Here is a 22,023-nt window from a genome sequence, read left to right on the forward strand (position 1 = left end):
GAGGTCCATGGAGGTGAAAACACCAAGTGGGTGTATGACTGGAGAGGACCTGGGTTAAATGTAGACTGGACATATGAGAACTACCAGACATTCATTGTTTCTGAGTCCAGCAGTGGAGACTACATGTGTAGGGGTAGACTCAGAGATGACTCCTATTCTTCAACTGAGTGGAGTAAAGCCGTCACTTTGTCAGTATCAGGTAAGTCATGTTTGTTGTTTGTTGTGTTAAAGTTCTTTGATTCTGTGATGATTTTACATCTTTAGTCAGACAATGAGTTAACTGATGTTAATCTGAAGTGGACCAATGTAAGTTTTACAAAAGAAACTAGTATAGTTGTAATCTTGAGTTTTCACAGGTATATTATTGAGTGTTAACCATTTATTCCTAAAGTCTCCTACATTTAAAAGGACATTGAAGCTGGCTTGGGGTTGCACAGTGACGTAGTGGTTAGCACTTTCACCTTGTAGCAAGAAGATCCCCGGTTCAAATCCCGACCTGGACGTGGGATCTTTCTACATGGAGTCAATAATCTCAAATATTTGTTGCATATATTTAGACATAGCAGACTGACACAGATTTTTAAAAAATCAATATACAAGATCCAACTGTTACATGTAATCTATCAGCAACACACAGTAACATGTTTTAATTGGATTAAAATCTCTTTCCAACAGATAAACCCAAAGCTGTCCTCACTGTGTCTCCATCATGGCTGAGTCCTGGAGCTTCAGTAACTCTGAGCTGTGAGTTTAAACATCCGTCTGCAGGATGGAGGTTCTACTGGTATCAGGCTGTTCCTGATCTATCAGGAACCTCCTACAGTTATGAGCTGCTGCCTGGTAGCATCAACGGGACTGAACAAGATTCCTTCATTATTCATGGACAGACACAGACAGCAGGATTTACATGTAGAGCTGGAAGAGGAGACCCAGAGTATTCCACTGATTACAGTGAACCTAAGTTTGTCTGGTCTGGAGGTCAGTTTATTGTTTGTTTATTGCATTCTTTCTCTTTTTGTTCAGTTTGGTCTTTGCAGTCTGTTCATGAGAAACAAATCTTAGAACTCAACGGTATTTAATTTTTAACTGATTGTGTGCATTTATATCTCCATAATGGAACAAAAGTATTGATTATTGTAACCCAAGGAACTTCTCATTCTCAGTTTTTGGGGTTTTAATGTTGTTGTTTTAAACAGATATTCTCATATATAGTGTTGTAATGCTTTATTTTTCAATAATCGTGTAGAATTAAAACATGTTTGTCTTTAATTTAAATTCAGAAGTTTCCATCATGATGTATTTGCTTAATTTCCTACTCTGAAGGACAATGATTATTTCAATCATGTTTTAATGTCACTGAATCCTTTTTTCATGTTTGATTTTTCAGATCATTTCATTCAGCAGCGTCTGCCTTACAGATGAATCTGAAGCACAGCTGCAGCACTTTGATCATCTAAAATCTGTCTCACTGACTATGAGGGAAACTCCACTCAAATGGAGAAGGCTTGAAGCAGATTATACTGATGATGGCTCTCCGTGCCTCACTGTTCTGTCTGGGGAACATGAATGGGATCAACATGGTAATGTTAATAGGATACATTACGGTACTGTAGATGTACTGGTGTGAGTCTGGATCAGCATTCAGGCAACGCAGTCAACATCACTGGACAGTGTAAGTCACAATATGTTCTGTATCTATTATTTCAATGTTCCAGTTTGGGGATTATAAAGAATGAAATAGTCAAACATATTCTATGTTTTGTGGATTTAAGGGTGGTCTGTACAGTAATTATGTCAGTTATCAAATAAGTTGTGCTTGGTTTATTCCATCTGAAATCATTAGAGGTCTTTGGCTCGACCCTCTCCTTATTTTGAAACTTTTTCATCATAAAGCCTGATTTTAAAATGGTGTCTGAATTTCATCTTGGTATAATAAGAAACAAATTTCTGTTTGTTCCTTGGAACAGACAGTAATGTTATCTATTCTATTCTAAGTACTTTGAGATCATTTGTAGGAAAACAGTTTCCTGTTTTTCACTTATTCAAATCTGAGGAAATGTTTGAAGGAAAACATCTCAAACTTTCAAGCATAAAACCTGAAAATTGAAGTTAATTTTTACCGTTTCATTTAGTCTGATTTTGTGTGACTTGAAAAATGAAAAATCTTGAAGTTATCATGAGAAGTCCCATCTTTGAACACGCATTGGAAAAAACGATAGTACAGATGTCAACTGGAGATATTTTCTGAAAAATGTGTACTTTGATGTGAAAACATACCAAACAATATGGAATACTTTATAATATTAAATACTTGGTCACAGAAATGAAGGTTTTTGTGAAAATGTCATCCCTGACAACCATGTTGACACTTCAGAATTCTTTCATTTCAATTTGAGACATCAGCAATATTTAAGTTTTTTTCTGGTTCAACTTCATACTGAAGTTATGAAATATGCAATCAATATTACAGATCTGGAGTCAATGTCATGATGAAAGAACAACGCAGTGAGATGTCATTCAGACAACTTCAAATATTTAATAAGTAAACTACCTACTGAATATCTGTGGGAATGACCTCCTTGTTTGTTGCTGGGTTTAGATTTCTGTGGTATTCATGATTGAAAGCTACATTTTAGACACTATATAAGATAAAATAGAAAACCTGTGAGATGTTTCCTAATAATTGTCCATCAGATGACACCAGCTGACCACTAAATGAATCTTCATGTTTGTGTTACAGATAGAGATGGTGTTATCCTGGTGAGCCCTGTCCATTCCTGTGACTGAGGGAGATTCTGTTACTCTTGGCTGCAGGTTGAAGACACAAAATGTTCTTTCTAATGTGTTTTTCTATAAAAACGACAAACTCATCCAAAATGATTCCAGAGGAGAGATGAACATCTCTGCAGTGTCAAAGTCAGATGAAGGTTTCTACAAATGTCAATATTCAGGAAAAGAATCAGCACAGAGTTGGATGGCAGTGAAAAGTGTGTAAACATTTCCATTTTTATTATTAGTTTTTGTAGCAAGGGTTGTTTCAAAATGTGTAAATTGATGATTCTGCACATTATAATTTTTTTCTTATTTCAGAGTCCAGTTCTGAAAACTCTTCATTTCCTGCTCTGCTGATCATTGGGCTGGTTTGTGGAGTTTACTGATGATTCTTCTGATGCTTTGTTGCTACAAACAGTCAAAGGGTGAGAAGTTTTCTGATCAATTCAAAATCACAGATGTATTCTGATTTCTTCAGATATACAGTCGTAGCAGAAGAACAATTTGAAATTCAGAAAACATGTTAACAGCCTCTTCCTTTTTCACAGATTCATGCTTCATCAGGTTGGTAAAATGTTCCACTTTGCTTGTTTTCAACACATTAGAATTACATCCTGTGTTTCTGTCCAATCTGCTGTAATTCCTAAATGTTCTGTCCTCATCAGGTCTCAGAGCACAAATCAGCGCTCTGCTGCAGACGACACCATCAACCAGGATGAAGCTCTGAACAATGAATGTGTCTTTCCTGTCAACGGTCAGCCTCATCTCTGACTTTTCTCTGACATATCTTTAACTGTAACATTTCTACTTCCTGTCAGCTGATTTGGAAGATGATGGAATTAGATTCATTATCCAACCTTGGTTTGGTTTTTCTCTGTAGGTGATGCTTGTCTCTATGAATCATCAAAGACGCTGATAAAGGTAGAGTTTATACGGTGGCAGGAAGGAGGAGGTGGACCTCTGGGATTATATATAGATCTTTTAAATGGAGACAGTTTGATCTGAATGACCAACATTTGAACTCGTAGCAGTCAGAGCTCAGTATTGAATCCAATGGATTTGTTGTGGAATGAAAGATATGAGTGAGCTGAAGCAGTTCTTTATGGGATTATGGTCCAGTCAATTAGAAACACCAGAATGACATGATTGAAGTTGTTGTAAATGATTTCCTGACAGTCTGTAAATTAAAAATGTGACTATTTCAGATGAACCCTCAGATGTCACATATTCTGCGACTGAGCTTAAAAAGGTGGCAAAGAAGGTGAGTGTTTTATGCAGTAAGATCCACATAGAATAGAAACTACAGATGCTTTTATAGACCAGTAGAATCTGAGTAAAGTGCAGGAAAATGGATTTTCAGTCACTGATTTTTATTTTTTTTTTTTAAATCTCACAGGGAAGAAGAAGAAACCAGAGGAGAGTGCAGTTTATGCTGTTGTGAAGAAACGATCATCTACAGGTCGGTCTGTTACAAAACAGTTTTTGTGTGTTTCATTCTGCCTGTCGGTGTCGTTTTTGACTAAAACTAACAAGAATTACTGGTGTAATGGTAAAATCTACACACAGTGTTGAAAATATTTTTGTTTTGACTTTACAGATATGAAAAAACTTCTCATATTGCTAAAAATGTTATTGATCAAGTACACTTCATTTGTTTATTATAGTTCCTGCTTTTGACCAAATTCTCAAAGAAGACTTGATAAAGTATTTACTCTATTTACTTTACCTTTTTGTAATAACTTCCTGTCTGTTGGTTAATCACATAGATTTCTTTGGACATTTTGCACATAAGAATAAGCACTTACATAATGTGTTTACCAGCATCCACTCAGAGGACATGATCAGTAAATAAGAGGATAAAAACAACGGAAAACATATTTATACATTTCTAAACTTACTTTTGTTTCAGATGACAGTCTGACGTACGCTCAGGTTCTCCCCCACAAGAAAGGTAAAGCCAAGAGAGACAAAGGTAAGTCCAGTTAAAATCCACCTGCAGCTCTAATTGTTGGAACAGGTTGGTCTTAAACTTGTATAAACTGTCACTGTAACCTCCAATTAACATCATCATATGTTTTCTTCTGTTAATTTTCCATTTTACTGAAGAAAAGTGCATTTTAAACCAGTTGACTTTCTTCACAGGACAATCAGCAGCTGAAGAAACAGTTTATTCTGAAGTGAAACCAGGAAGAGCTGCAGGTAATTGTATCGTGATAAAATAACATTTCTTGAAGGATTTGTCTCTCTATTGACATAAGTGGCCTTTAATTGTTGAGTAACAGCATTTTGTCATTCTTTGGTTTTCTTCCAGACCAATAAAGAGTTGTGTATCTCCAAATCTACTGGAGTGGAGGACAAAATGGAAACTACATCCAGTAAAACAGCAGATAAATCACAAAGTACCAACATTTTAGAGATGAATATGAACTTAATCTCCTGTTTATAATGTAAATATTCCCATTGTGTGGTCATTTATTCCACAGAGCAACAGTTTGCAGTTATTAAGTTTAAAGTGACTTTAAAGTCGGCGTGTTTTTCATGTCAAACATCATTTCCTGTTAGATGATCAGAGCATTTTCTGTTTTAACAATAAACTGATAGATTTGATGAATATTTTGTTCCTCTGAATACATTAAATGTAATCTTTATTCATAAAAGCTTTGTTTTCACAATTTAATGCGTGAATAGTCTTGTTTTTCATACCACAGGCTGTTAATGTGTGTATAATAGTGATGTGATTGTGTGTTAAATGTGATTGTCTCCACACCGAAAGGTCTTGATTTGTTCCTGGATCACTTGTTGAGCAGGTTTTGGGTTTGGTTGGATTCATTGAGTTCATGGGCACAACTTTGTGTTTTTATATTTGAATTTCTCAACTTCAGCAACTGTAATAAACTAAATTAGGATCTCATGATTTAAGCTTCTCAACTTGAATCACTAATAAAAATGTTAGTAAATAAATTGAAAGTGAATTCCAATGAACTAAAAACTAAATGTAATATTTTGAAATTGAATTCAGTTGCTGTGAAACTGTAGAGAAATTGAAATTCAGTTTCTATTGGCACAAATTTCTGGCCACACTTGGTCTGTAACAATATTTAAGTAACATCCACTTGAATCCAGAAGCCAAAGTTTCCAGCAGAACATTGTAATGAGATGATCAATGCTACTCACTTTGCCTGAGAGTGGATTGAATGTTGTGACTCATGGATGTGTTTTGAAGTCATTCTGGTTTGTGTATTTTGTCTTTGTGGCGATGGGCGTGGGAGAGCTCAGCTGCAGGGGAGAGAGGTGTGGAGGAGAGTGTATGGAAGGAGCGTCAGGTTAATTGACTCAGGTGGTATCAGTTAGGCTGACCTGATTACCTCCGCAGCAGCAGTCTGGAGCAGAGCAGAGAGACGGAGACGGACGAGAGGAGGAACGGAGACAGAACACGAGCAGCTGTGGAGTGAGAGACGAGAAGTGCTGCCTCTGTGGATCTGACAGAGGCCGGGAGTATTCACCGGACGAAGTCTGGTGTGGCGCCGAGAGAGAGAGAGAGAGAGAGAGAGGGAGAGGGGAGAGAGAGAGGGGGGGGGGGGGAGAGAGGGAGGGAGGGAGGGAGGGGGACGGACGGACGGACAGACGGACAGTGTGGGTACGGATGTGGGTGTGAAATAAACTGTGTTACTCCGACAACCTGACGTGGTGTGTGTGGACCCGCGGACAACAGACTTGTCACAGTCATTTAATAGATGATGCGTTTCAGTGTTCAGCTTATTGGAGACATTTCTACACCAGTTTTAAAGATGTTCTCTCTGTGTCTTATTATGGTTGTACTCAGTGTGAAATAGGCTCATCTACATTTTCATCATCTGGAGGAAATGAGGAAGTAGGTGGAGGTTTGTGATCATTGCTGTTTGTCAGAAAGATGATGTAAAAACTAGCAGGTTTGATTTCATTGTTCTTGGTAGAAAGGAGAAGCATTGAGAAGCGAGAAATAATTAAATTTTAACGTGCATCTGGACCGTCTTCTTTAAAATTTCAAATGAGATCATTGGTTTTGGTGGAGGATGAGTCTACTGTGTGTGAACACTCAGTGTGACGGAGACTGTGTCTAAATTTATAGTCATACTGTCCACACAAAGAGGAAATGTTTTCACTCACTCATGCTGACAGGTCCTGAATTGACTTGTTTAGCTCAGACAAATGGTTTCTTTGAGGTTTCATTGCTTCCTGTTTTCTACAGCAAAGGTGTGAAGTAGTTTTCTACACATTAAGTTTTGAAAATCAAACATGGTTTAATAATTAGTTTGATTTTGACATATCAAAGGTTTGTAACATGGATTTGTTTTTACAAATGAATCCTGTTGTTCAGCTTTTGTTATAGATAAATACAGTGTAACATCGACTCATTAATCCCAATAAATATCAAGAAGAGTTTACATAAATTGTGATTAAAACAATTATCTGCACAATTCCCAACTTGGTCTTTACTTGGATGTGATCTTACAAAATTCCTCAGCATCAGTATTTTAGCAGGAAACTTGTACAAGACTCAAGCGTTTGTGGTTTCTAAGCATGAAGTGAACAAAGGAAGAGAGGCTATTGTTAGATTTTACAGAACGTATTTGAGCTGATGCTGGTATGAGATGGAACTTGTGCTCACCACATTCTCTCTGAGTGTTTTTCAGAAGCAGAGTGACACAGTGTCAGTGCTGGATGTGAGGATGGGACACGCTTTGTTCTCCATGCTGGGGTTGTTCTGTGAGTACACAAGTGACTCAGTTACACAGGAAACATTCTTGTGTCCAGTTTCTGTGGTGGCATGACCAGATTTGTGTTTAGTAAACTGATTCTGATGACGGTGAACTTCTCAGAACAGTTGTGAGAGTCTGTTAATCAGCAGTAATTCTACTAGTTTTTATCTAAGTCGGGCCTCAGCTGCTGGTTTAAGGCTGTAATAATCATCCTGTTTGAATGTTTTACAGGAAGAGATATAATTCTAATGTATAATTCAGTTCTAAGGAACCGAACCTTAGATTCAAATCATGGTTTCTTTAAAAATAATCTTTGCATCTAAAATGATACCAGAACAGAGCTGCTCATTGCTGCAGTGTCAAAGTCAGATGAAGGCTTCTACAAGTGAGTGTTCAGGACAAACATCAGCACAGAGCTGGATGTCAGTAAAATGTAAGTATGATTAAAACTAACTTGTCTGCTCTAACTTTTGCACTAGAAAAGGGTGTCACTACTTCAGCTGATTAAAACAAATAATTGATGGACTCATGAATTCTGTTCTCACTGAGACATTCACAGGAACAGATATTTGGTTGAGAGGTCCCTAAACATTTGCACACTAATGTAGAAATTTGCTGTTGCCTTACAAACTTGTTGACCATGCAGGAAGTGTAGGTGCACTGGGGGTGTTCAGTATAACATGCACAAATAAATATAATGTGTGATGTGATGGATGAAAATAGACACTTAGAATATTTAATCCTAGCTGGTCAAAGTTGTTTCTCCTTTAGTATTTGTTTTATTGTATTATTTTGTATTTAAAAAGCAAATGTCAACTTATTTGTATTTGCAGAAGCTGGAATGAAAGTATCACCTTGTCTAAATGTTCTGTGGTCGAACCAACAGTGGTGTGAGTTGTTTTTTGTGTTTTTTTTTTTTTTTTTTTTTTAATAGAGAGAGACGGAAGTGGTACTGGACTGACCAAACAGATAAAGAATTCTTCAGAAAACTTCTGACGCCCCCCTGACATGAAACTTGTCTGTTTCTTACAGTTACAAGTTTCCTGTTGGTACAAAGTGGACGTATTTCTCAGACAGAACAAGTGTCAAAGCGTCAGTGCTGGATTTGAAGATGGGACACACTTTGCTGTCTGTGCTGTCGTTACACTGTGAGTACCAGATACTTTTTACCAACTCTTTTGCTTCGTTCTTGTTGACAGAATTATAGAAAATGAGTTATTTTGATGTAGAGTCAGAGAACTGAGTTAAATCATCACAGGAACATATTATTGGTTCATCACAGTGATCATTTAACAGATTTTATAGATTAAACTGTTTCATTCCACTGTGAATGTCAGTCATAGATCCCCAGTTGTTTCATTTTAATAATGTCTGAAGTTTCAATCTTTATTTTAGTGCTGAATACACTCCTCTACTGTGGACATGCTCAAGGTAACGGCTCTGTTTACTTTGTCTTCATTCATTTCATTCACTGAGGATGAGTCTTTAGCTGTCTTCATTATTTTAATCAATGTGTCCACACATATTGTAGAGTCAAACTAAAGTAGTTTGTCAGTCCATGTTTGTGTTCAGTTCTAGATGCTGTGCTGACGACTGACCCCAACTGGTCCACTTTTTATACTGGAGAGTCTGTGACCTTCATATGTGACATGAAGGAAGGAGACGATGCTGACTGGGAATACAAAATCAACAAGGATGGACGAGATTATATTTACTACAACACACTCAAACGCTACACAGTAGGACCTCTGTCTGCAGATGACAGTGGTGATTATCAGTGTGTCGGTAGCAGGAGGAGCTCACATTCTACAAAGAACAGTAACACTGTCTCTTTAACTGTTTCAGGTGAGTCCTTCATGTTTTATCAACATGACCAACAGCACACATTTATGATTCCTGTTTATGTACTCATTTCAAGTATGTAATACAGTTTTGAATTATTGTAAAGTACAGCATTACATTCTTGATTTTAGACTCTAAAGAGAAATAATTTAGAGCTAATGTGAAAAGAAAACATACCTAAAAATGTATTTTCCCTAAAAACTGTTGATCAGTTGCAATGAGAATAATTGCATGTTGTAGTTTTTATTTGTTTGCTTTTTATTACAGCTAAACCCAGGGCCACACTGACAGCAGAAACAACAACCATACCAGTAGGAGGCAGTGTGACACTGACCTGCTCTGTGCAGAACTCTGTTGGATGGAAATATAAGTGGATCAGACGTACTCAGAGAACCTCTGAAGTTCTAATGGATCCAGTTAGAACAGATGATGAACAAAACAGAGTTATCAGAGTATCACAAGGAGGAATCTACCGGTGCATAGGAACAAGAGGAAAACCAGTTTACTTCACTTATATAAGTAATTCTGTCACCATTGAGATAACCTGTGAGTTCAGTCATTTTGATTGAAAAATACACACTTTGATCACTGAAGCGAAAATCTTAAAATTTTTCTGCTGATATTGTGTTTTTTATTCCCTTAACTGTTCCCAACTGAAAACAGTTTCTAATGAGGCTGTTCTAAGACGACAACCAGACTGGACTCAGATGTTCAGAGGTGAAAGAATCACTCTGACATGTGAGGTCCATGGAGGTGAAAACACCAAGTGGGTGTATGGCTGGAGAGGACCTGGGTTAAATGTAGACTGGACATATGAGAACTACCAGACATTCATTGTTTCTGAGTCCAGCAGTGGAGACTACATGTGTAGGGGTAGACTCAGAGATGACTCCTATTCTTCAACTGAGTGGAGTAAAGCCGTCACTTTGTCAGTATCAGGTAAGTCATGTTTGTTGTTTGTTGTGTTAAAGTTCTTTGATTCTGTGATGATTTTACATCTTTAGTCAGACAATGAGTTAACTGATGTTAATCTGAAGTGGACCAATGTAAGTTTTACAAAAGAAACTAATATAGTTGTAATCTTGAGTTTTCACAGGTATATTATTGAGTGTTAACCATATTTATTCCTAAAGTCTCCTACATTTAAAAGGACATTGAAGCTGGCTTGGGGTTGCACAGTGACGTAGTGGTTAGCACTTTCACCTTGTAGCAAGAAGATCCCCGGTTCAAATCCCGACCTGGACGTGGGATCTTTCTACATGGAGTCAATAATCTCAAATATTTGTTGCATATATTTAGACATAGCAGACTGACACAGATTTTTAAAAAATCAATATACAAGATCCAACTGTTACATGTAATCTATCAGCAACACACAGTAACATGTTTTAATTGGATTAAAATCTCTTTCCAACAGATAAACCCAAAGCTGTCCTCACTGTGTCTCCATCATGGCTGAGTCCTGGAGCTTCAGTAACTCTGAGCTGTGAGTTTAAACATCCGTCTGCAGGATGGAGGTTCTACTGGTATCAGGCTGTTCCTGATCTATCAGGAACCTCCTACAGTTATGAGCTGCTGCCTGGTAGCATCAACGGGACTGAACAAGATTCCTTCATTATTCATGGACAGACACAGACAGCAGGATTTACATGTAGAGCTGGAAGAGGAGACCCAGAGTATTCCACTGATTACAGTGAACCTAAGTTTGTCTGGTCTGGAGGTCAGTTTATTGTTTGTTTATTGCATTCTTTCTCTTTTTGTTCAGTTTGGTCTTTGCAGTCTGTTCATGAGAAACAAATCTTAGAACTCAACGGTATTTAATTTTTAACTGATTGTGTGCATTTATATCTCCATAATGGAACAAAAGTATTGATTATTGTAACCCAAGGAACTTCTCATTCTCAGTTTTTGGGGTTTTAATGTTGTTGTTGTTTTAAACAGATATTCTCATATATAGTGTTGTGATGCTTTATTTTTCAATAATCGTGTAGAATTGAAACATGTTTGTCTTTAATTTAAATTCATAAGTTTCCATCATGATGTATTTGCTTAATTTACTGCTCTGAAGGACAATGATTATTTCAGTCATGTTTTAATGTCACTGAATCCTTTTTCATTGTTTGTTTTTCAGATCTTCATTCAGCAGCGTCTCTTACAGTGAATCCTGACACAGTGCAGCACTTTGTCTCTAAATCTGTTTCACTGAGCTGTGAGGGAAACTCCACTAAATGGAGAGTGAGGGGCTTTACTGATGATGGCTTCCTGCTCCACTGTTCTGTCTGGGGAACAATGAGTGGATCAACATGTAATGTTAATAGGATTCATTACGGTACTGTAGTGTACTGGTGTGAGTCTGGATCAGCATTCAGCAACGCAGTCAACATCACTGGACAGTGTAAGTCACAATATGTCGTCCTGTAACTGTATTATGTCAATGTTACAATTTGCAGCATGGGAATTATAAAGAATGAAATAGTCAAACATATTCTATGTTTTGTGGATTTAAGGGTGGTCTGTACAGTAATTATGTCAGTTATCAAATAAGTTGTGCTTGGTTTATTCCATCTGAAATCATTAGAGGTCTTTGGCTCGACCCTCTCCTTTATTTGAAACTTTTTCATCATAAAGCCTGATTTTTAAAATGGTGTCTGAAATTTCATCTTGGTATAATAAGAAACAAATCTGTGTTTGTTCCTTGGAACAGACAGTAATGTTATCTATTCTATTCTAAATACTTTGAGATCATTTGTAGGAAAACAGTTTCCTGTTTTTCACTTATTTAAATCTGAGGAAATGTTTGAAGGAAAACATCTCAAACTTTCAAGCATAAAAACCTAAAAATTGAAGTTAATTTTTACCGTTTCATTTAGTCTGATTTTGTGTGACTTGAAAAATGAAAAAATCTTGAAGCTATCATGAGAAGTCCCATCTTTGAACACGCATTGGAAAAAACGATAGTACAGATGTCAACTGGAGATATTTTCTGAAAAATGTGTACTTTGATGTGAAAACATACCAAACAAATATGGAATACTTTATAATATTAAATACTTGGTCACAGAAATGAAGGTTTTTGTGAAAATGTCATCCCTGACAACCATGTTGACACTTCAGAATTCTTTCATTTCAATTTGAGACATCAGCAATATTTAAGTTTTTTTCTGGTTCAACTTCATACTGAAGTTATGAAATATGCAATCAATATTAGAGATCTGGAGTCAATGTCATGATGAAAGAAACAACGCAGTGAGATGTCATTCAGACAACTTCAAATATTAATAAGTAAAACTACCTACTGAATATCTGTGGAATGACCTCCTTGTTTGTTGCTGGGTTCAGATTTCTGCTGTATTCATGATTGAAAAGTACACTTTAGACACTATGTAAGATAAAATAGAAAACCTGTGAGATGTTTCCTAATAATTGTCCATCAGATGACACCAGCTGACCACTAAATGAATCTTCATGTTTGTATTCCAGATGATGATGGTGTTATCCTGGTGAGCCCTGTCCATCCTGTGACTGAGGGAGATTCTGTTACTCTTGGCTGCAGGTTGAAGACACAAAATGTTCTTTCTAATGTGTTTTTTTATAAAGACGACAAACTCATCCAAAGTGATTCCAGAGGAGAGATGAACATCTCTGCAGTGTCAAAGTCAGATGAAGGTTTCTACAAATGTCAATACTCAGGAAAAGAATCAGCTCAGAGTTGGATGGCAGTGAAAAGTGTGTAAATATTTCCGTTTTTATTTTTATTTTTTGTAGCAAAAGTTGTTTCAAAATGTGTAAATTGATGATTCTGCACATTATAATTTTTTTCTTATTTCAGAGTCCAGTTCTGAAAACTCTTCATTTCCTGCTCTGCTGATCACTGGGCTGGTTTGTGGAGTTTTACTGATGATTCTTCTGATGCTTTGTTGCTACAAACAGTCAAAGGGTGAGACGTTTTCTGATCAATTCAAAATCACAGATGTATTCTGATTACTTCAGATATACAGTAGTAGCAGAAGAACAATTTGAAATTCAGAAAACATGTTAACAGCCTCTTCCTTTTTCACAGATTCATGCTTCATCAGGTTGGTAAAATGTTCCACTTTGCTTGTTTTCAACACATTAGAATTACATCCTGTGTTTCCTGTCCAATCTGCTGTAATTCCTAAATGTTCTGTCCTCGTCAGGTCTCAGAGCACAAATCAGCGCTCTGCTGCAGACGACACCATCAACCAGGATGAAGCTCTGAACAATGAATGTGTCTTTCCTGTCAACGGTCAGCCTCATCTCTGACTTTTCTCTGACATATCTTTAACTGTAACATTTCTACTTCCTGTCAGCTGATTTGGAAGATGATGGAATTAGATTCATTAATCCAACCTTGGTTTGGTTTTTCTCTGTAGGTGATGCTTGTCTCTATGAATCAATCAAAGACGCTGATAAAGGTAGAGTTTATAGAGTGACAGGAAGGAGGAGGTGGACCTCTGGGATTATATATAGATGTTTTAAATGGAGACAGTTTGATCTGAATGACCAACATTTGAACTCGTAGCAGTCAGAGCTCAGTATTGAATCCAATGGATTTGTTGTGGAATGAAAGATATGAGTGAGCTGAAGCAGTTCTTTATGGGATTATGGTCCAGTCAATTAGAAACACCAGAATGACATGATTGAAGTTGTTGTAAATGATTTACTGACAGTCTGTAAATTAAAAAATGTGACTATTTCAGATGAACCCTCAGATGTCACATATTCTGCGACTGAGCTTAAAAAGGTGGCAAAGAAAGGTGAGTGTTTTATGCAGTAAGATCCACATAGAATAGAAACTACAGATGCTTTTATAGACCAGTAGAATCTGAGTAAAGTGCAGGAAAATGGATTTTCTGTCACTGATTTTTATTTTATTTTTTAAAATCTCACAGGGAAGAAGAAGAAACCAGAGGAGAGTGCAGTTTATGCTGTTGTGAAGAAACGATCATCTACAGGTCGGTCTGTTACAAAAACAGTTTTTGTGTGTTTCATTCTCCCTGTCGGTGTCGTTTTTGACTAAAACTAAGAAGAATTACTGGTGAAATGGTAAAATCTACACACTGTGTTGAAAATATTTTTTGTTTTGACTTTACAGATATGAAAAAACTTCTCATATTGCTAAAAATGTTATTGATCAAGTACACTTCATTTGTTTATTATAGTTCCTGCTTTTGACCAAATTCTCAAAGAAGACTTGATAAAGTATTTTCTCTATTTACTTTACCTTTTTGTAATAACTTCCTGCCTGTTGGTTAATCACATAGATTTCTTTGGACATTTTACACAAGAATAAGCACTTACATAATGTGTTTGCCAGCATTCACTCAGAGGACATGATCAGTAAATGAGAGGATAAAAACAACGGAAAACATATTTATACATTCCTAAACTCACTTTTGTTTCAGATGACAGTCTGACGTACGTTCAGGTTCTCCCCCACAAGAAAGGTAAAGCCAAGAGAGACAAAGGTAAGTCCAGTTAAAATCCACCTGCAGCTCTAATTGTTGGAACAGGTTGGTCTTAAACTTGTATAAACTGTCACTGTAACCTCCAATTAACATCATCATATGTTTTCTTCTGTTTATTTTCCATTTTGCTGAAGAAAAGTGCATTTTAAACCAGTTGACTTTCTTCACAGGACAATCAGCAGCTGAAGAAAGAGTTTATTCTGAAGTGAAACCAGGAAGAGCTGCAGGTAATTGTTGTCATCGTGATAAAATAACATTTCTAGTAGGATTTGTCTCTCTATTGACATAAGTGGCCTTTAATTGTTGAGTAACAGCATTTTGTCATTCTTTGGTTTTCTTCCAGACCAATAAAGAGTTGTGTATCTCCAAATCTACTGGAGTGGAGGACAAAATGGAAACTACATCCAGTAAAACAGCAGATAAATCACAAAATACCAACATTTTAGAGATGAATATGAACTTAATCTCCTGTTTATAATGTAAATATTCCCATTGTGTGGTCATTTATTCCACAGAGCAACAGTTTGCAGTTATTAAGTTTAAAGTGTGACTTTAAAGTCGGCGTGTTTTTCATGTCAAACATAATTTCCTATTAGATGATCAGAGCATTTTCAATTTTCTTTATTTACAGTGAACTGATAGGTTTGAATATTTTATTCCTGTGAATACATTAAATGTAATCTTTATTCATAAAAGCTTTGGTGTTTTCACAACTTAATGCATGAATAGTCTTGTTTTTCATACCACAGGCTGTTAATGTGTGTATAATAGTGATGTAATTGTGTGTTAAATGTGATTGTCTTCACACAGAAAGGTCTTGATTTGTTCCTGGATCACTTGTTGAGCAGGTTTTGGGTTTAGTTGGATTCAATGAGTGTGTTAATGGGCACAACTTTGTGTTTTTATATTTGAATTTCTGAGCTTGAGCAACTGTAATAAACTAAATTTGAATCTCATGATTTAAGCTTCTGAACTTGAATCACTAATAAAATGTTAATAAATAATTTGAAAGTGAATTCCAATGAACTTAAAACTAAATTTAATATTTTAAAATTGAGTTTAGCTGCTGTGAAACTGTAAAAAATAATTGAAATTCAGTTTCTATTGGCACAAATTTCTGGCCACACTTGGTCTGTAACAATATTTAAGTAACATCCACTTGAATCCAGAAGCCAAAGTTTCCAGCAGAACATTGTAATGAGATGATCAATGCTACTCACTTTGCCTGAGAGTGGATTGAATGTTGTGGCTCATGGATGTGTTTTGAAGTCATTCTGGTTTGTGTATTTTATCATTTAATAGATGATGTGTTTTAATGTTCAGCCTATTGGAGGCATTTCTACACCAGTTTTAAAGATGTTCTCTCTGTGTCTTATTATGGTTGTACTCAGTGTGAAATAGGATCATCTACATTTTCATCATCTGGAGGAAATGAGGAAGTAGGTGGAGGTTTGTGATCATTGCTGTTTGTCAGAAAGATGATGTAAAAACTAGCAGGCCAGATTTCATTGTTCTTGGCAGAAAGGAGAAGCATTTGGAAACAAAAACTAATTAAATTTTAATGTGTATCTGGACCACTTCTTTGAAATTTCAAATGAGGTCATTGGTTTTGGTGGAAGAGTCTACTGTGTGTGAACACTCAGTGTGACGGCGACTGTGGCTAAATTTACAGTCATGCTGTCCACACTAAGAGGAAATGATTTCACTCACTCATGCTGACAGGTCCTGAATTGACTTGTTTAGCTCAGACAAATGGTTTCTTGAAGGTTTCATTGCTTCCTGTTTTCTATGGCGAAGGTGTAAAGTAGTTATATATAATATTGTTGAATAACTCATTAATGATTTTGACATATCAAAGGTTTGTAACATGGATTTTTTTTACAAATGAATCCTGATGTTTAGCTTTTGTTGCAGATAAACACAGTGTAACATCGACTCATTAATCCCAATAAATATCAAGAAGAGTTAAGTCATAATGCTGTTTGTTGAATTGAACTGCACCATTTTCTGAACATATTTGAGCTGATGTTGGTTTGAGATGGAACTTGTGCTCACCACATTCTGAGTGTTTTTCAGAAGCAGAGTGACACAGTGTCAGTGCTGGACGTGAGGATGGGACACGCTTTGTTCTCCATGCTGGGGTTGTTCTGTGAGTACACAAGTGACTCAGTTATACAGAAGACAGTCTTGTGTCCAGTTTCTATGGCAACATCAGCAGATTTAGGTTCACTAAAAATATTCTTATTGAGTTGATGACTGTGAACTTCTCAGAACAGTTGTGAGTCTGTTAATCAGCAGTAATTCTACTAGTTTTGATCTAAGTCAGGCCTCAGCTGCTGGTTTAAGGCTGTAATAAAGATGCAACAATACATTTTTACTTTATTAATAAGCCATAACATCGTAACGTGGGATCTGATAATACATTTTTTTGTTATTATATTGACAGTTTGTGTCAGTGCGATAACATCTGAAGTTTTCCTCTTTTCTCTCAGAACAGAACATACTCCTCTGTGGACCTGTTGAAGGTGATCACACAGTCTTCCTTGTTTTTCTGCTTAATTCATTTGAATTAGCACCTCACTGATCATTATCAGTCACATCCTGTTTCTGGGTTTATTTTCTGTCCATACATCAGCTCAGTCCGAACACCAACACACGTCAGGATGTGACAGAAATACACGGGCTTTACTCAAGAATTTTAGCTCATTTCAAGTATGTTTTCTTGTAATTGTGTGTTTTTTGTTGGGTTCTAGATGCTAAACTGGTCCTTTATACACTGTAGAGTCTATAACCTTCAGAATCAGTTCCTGTTCAATTTGTTTGAATGAATTACTCCGATATACTGTCTGCCAGTGTGTAACATAGAGTAGTTTACAGTGTTTAAGTTGATGGTGAGTTTTAGCTTCAGCAATCTATTTAGGAGCAGACATAGATTATTTTAGATTAAAATACAACAGAAATACTTTATTGATCCCCAAGGGGAAAACATCTCGTGTGTATCGTGTTTGGAAATAATGGTGTGAAAATGGACTGATAGACAAGGACAGCTGGTATAAATGGGCTAAAGCCCTCCCAAGCTAACACAAAAAAGATGAGAAAATTATTTTTAAAATAACTTACAACAGATTGTTTTAAGTTTAGGTGAAACCAAAGGTAGCAACAGCATCAATCAGTCAAAAGAAAAACATAGAATATCTCTAAATGGGCTTATTTTTTACAGCCCCAGCAGATACAGTCCGCTTTCATTTCGTTCTTGTAAGTGATTGACAGGTGTCATGTCACGCCCCCGTGATTTACTGATCATTTGGGCTAACTTCAGTCAGCCCAAAGGCCACTGACTTTTGATCAATAGCAGCGAGTTGACACAGCGGTGCTGCTATTTGTGCCAGAGTTAGGAAGGAGGGAGACAAAGTTAAGCTATGACGAGCGTTAGCATGAACGAGGTGGATTATTTGCTTTCTTGTCCATTTTCCTCAATGTCTTTGGAGGAAAAGCTGAAAGTTAAGAGACTGGGATCACGTCGGCCAAACGATGTTCAAATAGCTCAACGGGAAAAAAGACAAAATCGTAACTTTTGCGTTTCTTGTTTTGACAGAAAGGACTAGCTAACGGCAAGTATAGCTAAGAATTCACTTTTCTGTTTCTCATGCTTACTTTTTGGAGGAGATACTGCGCGAAAAAAGTATAGTGTACCTGTAATTGATGTAACTGTGTGTATCATAGGTGATGTTGCTTTTGCAGCTGTGTTAACTATTTAATCGGTATTATGCATTTGTTATGCATCTACAAGAGCAGTTTGTCAAATTCTCTCATGCGGTGTTCTCCATGGTCAAATTAGTGCACAGAAACCAGCATTAGACAAAAGACAACAACAAATCGTGTTACATTTGTCAAGGTCCACAGCTTGCAGCAAGGATGGACAATGAAAAGTGGCAGAAGGTTGATTTTTCTGATGAATCATCCATTGAACTGCATCCCAATCAACGCAAATCCTGCAGAAGCCGGACTGACCCAAGATTCACCAAGAAAACAGTCAAGTTTGGTGAAAGAAAAATCATGGTTTGGGGTTACATCCGGTATGGGGTGTACAAGAGCTCTGCAGAGTGGATGGAAACATCAACAGCCTGAAGTATCAAGAAATTCTTGCTGCCCATTACATCCCAATCTATAAGAGAGGGCAAATTCTGCAGCAGAATGGCGTTCCTTCTCATACTTCAGCCTCCACATCAAAGTTCCTGAAAGCAAAGAAGTTCCAGGAGCTCCAGGATTGGTCAGCTCAGTCACCAGACATGAACATTATTGAGCATGTCTGGGGTAAGCTGAAGGAGAAGGCTTGGAAGATGAAACTGAAGAATCTTGATGCACTCTGGGAGCCTTGCAAGACTGTTTTCTTTGCCATTTAAGATGACTTTATCAATAAGTTATTTGAGTCATTGATGAGACGTATGGATGCAGTCCTCCAAGCTCTGGAAGTCATAAACAATATTAATTCTTTTTTGCAAGACTCCATGCCTTAATGTTCTGATGTTTTTATAGCATAGTTGTGTATTCAGAAAAGGTATATGTATAATTTCAACATTATTTTTGTATGCGACAAGACTTTTGTCCAAGTAAAATCTGACCTTTCTGTCCTAATTAAATGATAAAACTCAATGAATGATACAAAACTTTATTTTGGCATGATAAATATAATCTAGAGAGTTTTGTCATTCATATGAGCCATTTCTGATTCCAATTGATCAACTACAAGTCCAGTTGTTATTTGTTGTTCCTACAACTTAAGAGAAGCGACAAGACTTTTGTCAGGGACTGTAGTAATGAAGCTACAATTTTGTGATGTAGGCTGCGGAATGACTTTATTTTCAGATGCATATTCCACTGTTGTGTACTGAAGTACATGCTGTTCAAAACTGATGTAGGTGAGTCTGACACCGCTGTTTTATCTGTGTCTGTGCAAACTTTGAATTGTATATAGAAATGTATTCATTGTATATTTCAAAACCTGGACTGTTAGTCAGCAACCTTTTACAGTTGCATCAGGCATTAGTGACCTATTGTAAGGCAGCAGTAGCCTACAGCAGTGGTTCTCAACCCTGTTCCTCAGGACCCCATGTCCTGCATGTTTTAGATGCTTCTCCTCTTCCAACACACCTGATTCAAATGATCAGCTCGTCATCAAGCCTCTGCAGAAGCCTGATAACGAGCTGATCATTTGAATCAGGTGTGTTGGAAGAGGAGAAGCATCTAAAACATGCAGGACATGGGGTCCTGAGGAACAGGGCTGAGAATCACTGGCCTACAGGATGATGGTATCTGTGGCAGGAAGCAAAATAATATTTCATCACCGATCTTGAGAAATTCAAACTGTTTCTGCAGCAGTTTTAACTCATTTATATAAAGACAAAAAAAGCATGTTTTCAAAACTGTTACTTTAGGGCTCCAAAAGAATTTGTGTTACAGATGAGTTTATTATGGATGCATGTAGCTGTAATGAAAGTGGTGATGCTCCTAACAAATACACAAAAACAGAACAAGAAAAGCCAATTAGATGTCAGACACTGTTTATTTAAAGATATGACTCAAGCTCAAATGCAGAAGTCCTTTACACAGTTATTCATTGAAATGCTTCCCATAATGCTCTTTCTAAACATTTATCGTGGTTTGCGGTTAAAATGTAGTGATTCATGTCTTGTCCTGTCTTCAGTGGTCTCATGTTCTGTATATGTGAAAAAATACTGTTTACTTTGTAGTTCATTTCATGACAGACAAAACTTTTTCATGAGGATTAGTCTAAGATGTTTCCTTAGTGCCCAAGAGGAAGTGTAGAAATGTTAAATCATTCTGTGGTCAAGCGCAGTTTTGTGTAAAAGGAAGGGAGCAGAATTGAGCTGAAGAAGTCAAAAAAGAACTTCACACCCAGAATTTAAATGAAATGTAACTTCTGTTTTTGTCCCCACAGTTCTTCACTCTGTACACTAGAATTTCTCAGAGGTGTTTGGGCTGAATGCGAGGATGAAACCTGCTTTGTCCTGTGAGCTGTGGTTCTTCTGTGAGTACGTAACTGGCCTTTTCTGTTCAGATCACACAGATCAGAACAGCATTGGTTATTTGTTCCATTTTTTGAAATACTAAATAGAGGAGACTTGTGGTTTTTATTAACTTGACTGATGAGAGTGGATGACTATTTTACATGTTATATAAAGTCATATTTTGACATTCTTAAATACCTAAATGTCTTTTTTCAATGAAATATTTGAGTTTCCTGTTGATGTCTGAAGTTTCTACCTTTTCTTGCAGTGTTCTTTCCACTCCTCTCCAATGGACAAGCTCAAGGTGACTGAACAGTTTTCTCTTTGTTTATTTTTCACTAAATATAAGTCTCCTCATACTGTCTAACTCTTAATTACATCCTTCTTCTGCCTTTTTCCCCCCATATAATTTTTATTATATACATTTACACAGATTGTACCTATCATAAATGTGTGTTTTCATTGCATTTGTACTATTTGTGCAAAAATGTGTTTGTACTGGATTCTAGATGCTGTGCTGACGACTGACCCCAACTGGTCCACTTTTTTTATTGGAGAGTCTGTGACCTTCATATGTGACATGAATGAAGGAGAAGATACAGACTGGCAATACAAGCTCAAGAAGGATGGACGAGAATTTTTTGCCTACAATATGTATGAAAGCGACACATTACGACTTCTGTCTACAGACTACAGTGGTGATTATCAGTGTGTTGGTCACAGTATACGCTCCCGTTATTCAAAGAACAGCAACACTGTCTCTCTGACTGTTTCAGGTGAGTCCTTAACGTTTTATCAACATGACCAACAGCACAAATTTATGATCTGTTTATATACACATCCCAATTATGTAATGCAGTGTGCACAGAATTATTTGTATTGTGTAATTATTTAGAATTCCGTAAAACCAGTGTATTTTTCTAGGTTTTATCAGAGAATACACTGTGCTGGGGCTGTTATCTCGAATTAACTCATGTACGTCCTTCAGTGTACAGTAACACCTGTTGCAGATAGAATATGCAAACTGTAATGCTCAATGAAATTAAGGGAGAACCATATTGTCACATTTAAACATCAGTTCAACTAAGCTTCTTGGATATCCATCTGTCCAGTTAGAAAGCGTAAGTTCTTCAAAGCTTCAACAGTTGAACA

At 36.8% G+C, this 22,023-nt stretch overlaps 1 protein-coding gene and 2 long non-coding RNA genes across 3 annotated transcripts; all 3 read left to right on the forward strand.

Moving 5' to 3' along the window:
• The first annotated feature begins 65 nt into the window (after positions 1–65).
• On the forward strand, positions 66–16,189 carry LOC127532327 (uncharacterized). Its single transcript, XM_051943927.1, has 13 exons — positions 66–199; positions 10,771–11,073; positions 11,485–11,748; positions 12,834–13,079; positions 13,183–13,290; positions 13,414–13,429; positions 13,532–13,620; positions 13,748–13,789; positions 14,075–14,131; positions 14,267–14,329; positions 14,780–14,842; positions 15,013–15,069; positions 15,186–16,189. The coding sequence occupies exons 1-13, from the start codon at positions 124–126 to the stop codon at positions 15,191–15,193; spliced, it is 1,392 nt and encodes a 463-aa protein (XP_051799887.1). The 5' UTR covers positions 66–123; the 3' UTR covers positions 15,194–16,189.
• Positions 4,168–5,403, forward strand: LOC127532343 (uncharacterized). Its single transcript, XR_007939723.1, has 4 exons — positions 4,168–4,231; positions 4,682–4,744; positions 4,915–4,971; positions 5,084–5,403. It is a non-coding gene; the product is annotated as an uncharacterized LOC127532343 (long non-coding RNA).
• Positions 16,190–20,769: 4,580 nt separating the features above from the next.
• LOC127532352 (uncharacterized) lies at positions 20,770–21,622 on the forward strand. The gene is made up of 3 exons (XR_007939733.1): positions 20,770–20,891; positions 21,140–21,175; positions 21,381–21,622. It is a non-coding gene; the product is annotated as an uncharacterized LOC127532352 (long non-coding RNA).
• The last annotated feature ends 401 nt before the right edge of the window (positions 21,623–22,023 follow it).

This window comes from Acanthochromis polyacanthus, chromosome 23, assembly GCF_021347895.1.
Source record: "Acanthochromis polyacanthus isolate Apoly-LR-REF ecotype Palm Island chromosome 23, KAUST_Apoly_ChrSc, whole genome shotgun sequence".
NCBI classification, from domain to species: Eukaryota; Metazoa; Chordata; class Actinopteri; family Pomacentridae; genus Acanthochromis; species Acanthochromis polyacanthus.

Bases quoted from the DNA above. Each gene is read 5' to 3' on its own strand.
- LOC127532327 (XM_051943927.1), top strand. From the start codon at position 124: ATGTGTAGGGGTAGACTCAGAGATGACTCCTATTCTTCAACTGAGTGG. The intron at 13,080-13,182 runs GTGTGTAAATAT...TTCTTATTTCAG, and splicing joins GAGTTGGATGGCAGTGAAAA to AGTCCAGTTCTGAAAACTCT. The intron at 14,132-14,266 runs GTGAGTGTTTTA...AAAATCTCACAG, and splicing joins TAAAAAGGTGGCAAAGAAAG to GGAAGAAGAAGAAACCAGAG.